The sequence below is a fragment of the Coregonus clupeaformis genome, chromosome 11, assembly GCF_020615455.1.
Source record: "Coregonus clupeaformis isolate EN_2021a chromosome 11, ASM2061545v1, whole genome shotgun sequence".
NCBI lineage: Eukaryota > Metazoa > Chordata > Actinopteri > Salmoniformes > Salmonidae > Coregonus > Coregonus clupeaformis.
Window position 1 is genome coordinate 24283289 of NC_059202.1, and position 7546 is coordinate 24290834.

Here is a 7546-nt window from a genome sequence, read left to right on the forward strand (position 1 = left end):
AAAGAAGGAACAGCATGTCAGAAATCAGCTCAATGTAATTTAAGAATCCATATACTCTAACCACTTATGGGAAAATTGGAAAACACTAAACAAACAACAACACGAAGAGCTATCTATCCAAAATTGAGATGTATGGGTAAACCACTTCACCAATCTTTTTGGCCCTATAACAAACAACAAACAGCAAAAAAATATACATGATCAAATGCAAATCTTAGAATCAACGATTAAAGACTACCAGAACCCACTGGATTCTCCAATTATATTGAATGAACTACAGGACAAAATACAAACCCTCCAACCCAAAAAGGCCTGTGGTGTTGATGGTATCCTCAATGAAATGATAAAATATACAGACCACAAATTCCAATTGGCTATACTTAAACTCTTTAACATCATCTCTCAGCTCTGGCATCTTCCCCAATATTTGGAACCAAGGACTGATCACCCCAATCCACAAAAGTGGAGACAGATTTGACCCCAATAACTACCGTGGGATATGCGTCAACAGCAACCTTGGGAAAATCCTCTGCATTATCATTAACAGCAGACTAGTTCATTTCCTCAGTGAAAACAATGTACTGAGCAAATGTCAAATTGTATTTTTGCCAAATTACTGTACGACAGACCACGTATTCACCCTGCACACCCTAATTGACAAACAAACAAAACAAAGGCAAAGTCTTCTCATGCTTAGTTGATTTCAAAAAAAGCTTTTGACTCAATTTGGCATAAAGGTCTGCCATACAAATTGATGGAAAGTGGGGTTGGGGGAAAAACATACGACATTATAAATCCATATACACAAACAACAAGTGTGCGGTTAAAATTGGCAAAAAACACACACATTTCTTTCCACAGGGCCGTGGGGTGAGACAGGGATGCAGTTTAAGCCCCACCCTCTTCAACATATATATCAACGAATTGGCGAGGGCACTAGAACAGTCTGCAGCACCCGGCCTCACCCTACTAGAATCTGAAGTCAAATGTCTAATGTTTGCTGATGATCTGGTGCTTCTGTCACCAACCAAGGAGGGCCTACAGCAGCACCTAGATCTTCTGCACAGATTCTGTCAGACCAGGGCCCTGACAGTAAATCTCAGTAAGACAAAAATAATGGTGTTCCAAAAAAGGTCCAGTTGCCAGGACCACAAACACAAATTCCATCTAGACACTGTTGCCCTATCTCCTGAGTGGCGTAGTGGTCTAAGGCACTGCATCGCAGTGCTAACTGTGCCACTAGAGATCCTGGTTCGAATCCAGGCTCTGTCGCAGCCGGCCGCGACCAGGAGACTCATGGGCGGCGCACAATTGGCCCAGCGTCGTCCAGGGTAGGGGAGGGAATGGCCGGCAGGGATGTAGCTCAGTTGATAGAGCATGGCGTTTGCAACGCCAGGGTTGTGGGTTCATTTCCCACGGGGGGCTAGTATAAAAAAAAAAATGTATTCACTAGCTGTAAGTCGCTCTGGATAAGAGCGTCTGCTAAATGACTAAAATGTAAATGTAAAAATGTCTAGAGCACACAAAAAACGATACATACCTCGGCCTAAACATCAGCCCCACAGGTAACTTCCACAAAGCTGTGAACGATCTGAGAGACAAGGCAAGAAGGGCCTTCTATGCCATCAAAAGGAACATATAATTCGACATACCAATTAGGATCTGGCTAAAAATACTTGAATCAGTTATAGAACCCATTGCCCTTTATGGTTGTGAGGTCTGGGGTCCGATCACCAACCAATAATTCACAAAATGGGACAAACACCAAATTGAGACTCCGCATGCAGAATTCTGCAAAAATATCCTCAGTGTACAACGAAAAACACCAAATAATGCATGCAGAGCAGAATTAGGCCGATACCCGCTAATTATCAAAATCCAGAAAAGAGCTGTTAAATTCTATAACCACTTAAAAGGAAGTGATTCCAAAGCCATCACCTACAGAGAGATGAACTTGGAGAAGAGTCCCCTAAGCAAGCTGGTCCTGGGGCTCTGTTCACAAACAGACCCCACAGAGCCCCAGGACAACAACACAATTAGACCCAACCAAATCATGAGAAAACAAAAAGAGAATTACTTGACACATTGGAAAGAATTAACAAAAAAACTGAGCAAACTAGAATGCTATTTGGCCCTAAACAGAGAGTACACAGTGGCAGAACACCTGACCACTGTGACTGACCCAAACTTAAGGAAAGCTTTGACTATGTACAGACTCAGTGAGCATAGCCTTGCTATTGAGAAAGGCCGCTGTAAGCAGACCTGGCTCTCAAGAGAAGACAGGCTATGTGCACACTGCCCACAAAATGAGGTGGAAACTGAGCTGCACTTCCTAACCTCCTGCCAAATGTATGACCATATTAGAGACACATATTTCCTTCAGATTACACAGATCCACAAAGAATTTGAAAACAAACCAAATTTTGATAAACTCCCGTATCTACTGTGTGAAATACCACAGTGTGCCATCACAGCAGCAAGATTTGTGACCTGTTGCCACAAGAAAAGGGCAACCAGTGAAGAACAAACACCATTGTAAATACAATCCATATTTATGTTGATTTATTTTCCCATTTGTACTTTAACTATTTGCACATTGTTACAACACTGTATATATACACATAATATGACATTTGAAATGTCTTTATTCTTTTGGAACTTCTGAGTGTAATGTTTACTGTTAATATTTATTGTTAATTTCATTTTTGTTTACTATCTACTTCACTTGCTTTGGCAATGTTAACATATGTTTCCCATGCCAATAAAGCAAATTGAATTGAGAGAGAGAGAGGGACAGAGTAGAGAGAGGGACAGAGTGTAGAGAGAGAGAGTGAGAGGCAGAATAGAGAGATGCAGAATAGAGAGAGGTAGAGAGAGAGAGAGAGAGAGAGAGAGAGAGAGAGAGAGAGAGAGAGAGAGAGAGAGAGAGAGAGAGAGAGAGAGAGAGAGAGAGAGAGAGAGAGAGAGAGAGAGAGAGAGAGAGAGAGAGAGAGAGAGAGAGAGAGAGAGAGAGAGGCAGTGTTTGGGGGATTGTGACCTTGGCTACTTGTGTGATGAAGCAGGGTGTGATGGGAGGGAAATGCAGCTAGGCCCCCAGGCATGTCAGTAGCAGCCCTGTGTTCCTGTGAAATTAGTCTCTCATGCTGGATCAGTGACAGGCTCAACAGGCTTTGGTTTGGGTTTATATGGATTTGAAGGTTGAGTCGCGGGAATGACGCCTGTTTATTAATCTCCGTCTTGTGTAATGTGTAGGTTCGGGGAGAGGCACCACAGCTTAAATGCTTAGCTACACACACACACACAATGTTTATTTATTGTCATTCACACACTAAATATTGCATTTCAGACTGCACCCTCTCCCTAATACAGTGGCGCTTCAATGTCGAGCACGACAATTCTCTAATGCGACTCCGTTGCCAATTTGTCTGAGGTTGCATGGGGTGTTACAGGACCCAAAGCAATCAGACTTACTTGACTTCACTGATTAAGTGACAGTAAGAATTGGTTTTGGGGCCTTGAGGGAGGATCAGCCTCTTAATGTGGTCAATGTCAATAAGAACACTGGGGTGCTTATCCTCAGGAGAAAGGATTCTCATAAGCTTATGCCTCTACCACTCTCTCTTTCTCATCTCAGTCATTTTGTAATTCAGATCAGCATGGAGTTGGCTGAGAAACCGGTGCAACGCAGCACATCCCTGAGGTGTTATGCAAGGCCCTCACCTCTACATCCCCACATACAGAATAAATAACACAGGGAGCAGCAATAGTTGACTTTCATCTCAGGATAATGATCCATCTGTGTGGAATCTGTTGATAGACATGAATCATTCAATACAGTGTGTTACTCTCAATGAAAGTCCTCATCACCAACCTCACAGTAGCAGAGACTCAGCGAAAGACAAAGACCTGAAGCTGTTTTCTATGTGTGCTGTAACTGCAGCTGTCTCACTCACTATACACAGTTTGTCTTTGGGTTGTGTTTAATAAATCATTGTCCGTTTTAACCAATCAGCATCCAGGATTAGATTAGACACACTTGTTGTATAATGTCAGTTAGCCCACCAGCCCAACACAGAAAGGGACTGTATTCATGCTGCAAATTGGATATCCAAGGCCTCTGTGCATAGCGTCACCTGTAACAAGGAGACATAGCTGGACATTTAGAGCCAACTCTGCTCAATTTGCACAGGGTCTACAAATGGCAGTGCATGTTTGCCTGTCGCGATACAAAGCGAGTTTGTGGAAGTATTTACTGACTCAAGCCTGCCATTACTGTGAATACCTTTCTGTAGTCTCTAAAAACATCAGAGAACCGTGATATCCTACTGTAGTAGCCAGAGAAAAGCACTGCAGCATTTCACAGGGGAAGAACATAACCTCATTCAAAAGAATGAGTAGGAGCATCATAAAAAGTAAATGAAAGTGTGTAGGAGTACCACACAGTGATCATCAGTCTTCATGTTACGTGTGGTAGCAGAGGCACCTAAAAGCCATTCATGGCACCTATTCCTGTGTGAAGGGATGAGGCATCGGAACTACGACAGCAGTAGTTTATAAGGAGATGTGAGGAGAGGAGAGTCTTTGAAAAAAAGTTATCTTAGCTCTTTGTCAGCCTCTGCGAAAAGTCTGCATTGCCTGGGTGTGATAATGCCACGCTCAGGCAATCTGACAATGTGAGAAATGTGTTAATTACCAAGGTGACCAGCTCAACACTTTTGTTGCTGAACGCGACTCGATCTAAACAGTCACTTACGAACTTGTTAGAGAGTGATTATGAAGTATTTTCTACCTTTATGAATGACTGAACATCATAAAAGGTAAATTCAAGATGCATTAGTGAGTAAAGTATTGGCTGTGGACCCATTATAATAGGTTGAGGATGAATAAAGGGATGGTCTATGACTGTGCAAATGTATGATTTAACATTTTGATTTGTCTGTGAAAATGCACTAGAAGTGTGAATGTTGGTGTGTGATGGAACGTGCACAAATTGAGCATGTCTGCAAGTGTGTATTGAATCAATGTGTATTGGTGCTTGATTGACTAGTGTGCATGTGTGTGTGTGTGTTACCATTGTCACGCATATCCATTTGCTAGAGAGGCAGGTTGGCGAGGACGATGGAGTTTTTGCCCCTAGCATCCCTCTCTGCCTGACAGCCCTGCCCTGAGCTGCCCGTGAAAGGCCATTTGGACAGGCTGGCTGACTGAGCAACAGCACCAGAGAGGCCACATGGACAGAGCAGCTGACCTGAACATGGGGAGTCAGCACAACTCCATCCCATGCTTCACTGGCTAAGTCTCCAACTGCCCAGGCTGCATTTAAAGAGGCAAGGCCTTGTTTCATTTTCAGATGGAGGAGCGTAAGATTATCCCAAATCTTTTGACAATAACACCAAAATGTTGCATTGGCACCAGCATGATCAGCTCACGTGTACCATAAGCATGCACTATTCGTTATACATGCTGAAACGTAATGAAGTTCAGAACATAATGTTGTACTGTACAGCTTTCTCTGCTTCACCACAATGTTAAAGTGTGGGCTGAATCCTGAGTGGGCAGTTGGAGGTCTCAAGAGATGGCAGCGAGAGTCTATTTCGCTGCAGCCAATCCTCACCTCCAGCTGACAGGCTACAAACATGATTGGCAGGGGCCTGGAGTCATGGGAACTGAGTGAAACACAGGGTCAGTGTGTAGGGAGAGATGAGAGACACTGCAGCTTTCCCATGAAGTCATACTGAGTAGACTGACTATGTCACTCACTGACAATGACAATTCTATATACCTCTGCCAGTTGTCACAGACAGAATTTTAAAAATACATAAAGACACCCATGGACTGGGCTGGCTGAATTACTGGTATTGTGACTAATTCACAAATAATATGGATGGCTTGACCCTAATTATAATGATTGATCATGTACAGAAATGATTGATTATAATGAGGGTCGTCCTCCTATGATCATGAATGTAAAACCATTACTTACAAGATGCCATGACATGTACTGTCTATAATAACAACAGACAAGAGTCAAAAAGCCCTTGGTGTATTGACTATTATACTGTAATTACATAAGCAATAGCTATGTATCAGTGCTCCTTTGTCTGACAATCTGTGGTAAACTGTGTTATTACGGTGTTACTGCTTATGAAAGCTGTAGTTTCACACTTGAAACACTATAGTAATGTGGTTTCTATGGCATCTGGCACGAGTCCCGGATTTTCATAGACAACCTAACAAAGAGGACCAGCTAATCTTCCCAGAGATTGAATATCTATATGCCTATTATTCGGGAAAACTCTCACTTTGGGACAAAGGGAAAAATCTATTGTCTTTTACATTGTTTGCCTTGTATTTGCCAAATAACAATGGACATTGTTTATGAGTATTGTTGTTCGTCTTTCAGATGCAATTCACTATGTTTTTCTTCACCAAAAGAATACCTTTAAGTCTGGCATATGTTGTCAAGGGTTGGGGAAATGGAAACAGTCTTCATCATTTGCATTAGGCTATAATATGTGTTAATATTGTAACATTATCATTTTGTACCAATACGGTTAGCTATGTACACTATAAAAAAAAAAACTGCGGAGTTCCATAGCAAACTATAATTGAAGGGTTTCACTTGTGTTGTGTTACATTTCATTATTCGAGTGAGTGAAACAATAGCTTGCCATTATTATATCCAGTAGCCTACTTTCAAATAAAAATATTGTCGCTAAGCAATATCTATTTTGGTAGGCTCCATTCATGATTAATTATCGGCATCCAGTTTTGCAACAAAGTAGCGCTTTCTATGAACGGTACATTGACAAAACATTGTTACATTGTATCTTGCTTCAATGTTACATTTTGTACATCAGCGCTAGCGCGAGAACCCCCCAATAACGAAAGTCAGAATAGCGTTTGAAGCAAATCGTTGTAGGCTACCCTTTGTTGTCTTGAAGAAAGAACTTGAGGTTACCGACGTTAAACAAAGACGAATGTGGCGACTCACCATAGTATGAAGGAGGAATGTCTGTCTTTCTAGCCATTGCACCTCAGACAGGAGATTCTGCACCGTCTTTGTTTTTGAGATGGCATATGAGGCTTGAGATGTGAATACAGCGTTTTAATGGCTCAGTCTACGTAAATACAATACATCGAGCCCTTGGTTTGTGCTGTCTCCGCCACGCAGCTGACCGTCAGCGGTGTTTACAGCACGAGAAAGCGTCATCAACTGTGTGATTAAAACACTTAAAGGAGACGCACACAGACACCAGGGCTGATGGCAATAAAAATGTTTTACATGAATCTCGATGTAGACCTGATTCACACTTGACACAGAGTGACAATCATCTATATTGTGAATGTATTAGTAAAATTGGAAAGCAATACGGTCACACCATAGTTGTCACACTTTATTTGGATAGTCTGGATAGTACATCTGTAGTCTAAGTCTCTAAGGCACTGCATCGCAGTGCTAGCTGTGCCACTAGAGATCCTGGTTCGAATCCAGGCTCTGTCGTAGCCGGCCGCGACCGGGAGACCCATGGGGCGGCGCACAATT

At 42.3% G+C, this 7546-nt stretch overlaps 1 protein-coding gene across 2 annotated transcripts in view; it reads right to left on the reverse strand.

Moving 5' to 3' along the window:
- The window catches only part of LOC121576564 (choline transporter-like protein 5-B), a 65779-nt gene extending 58590 nt beyond the window's left edge, over positions 1-7189 (reverse strand). For both annotated transcript variants that reach the window (XM_041889800.2, XM_041889798.2), the window contains exon 1: positions 6995-7189. In XM_041889800.2, the coding sequence (XP_041745734.1) occupies positions 6995-7031 (37 nt within the window). In that variant the 5' untranslated portion in view covers positions 7032-7189. The remainder of the gene's footprint in view (positions 1-6994) is intronic.
- Between the last annotated feature and the right edge of the window lie 357 nt (positions 7190-7546).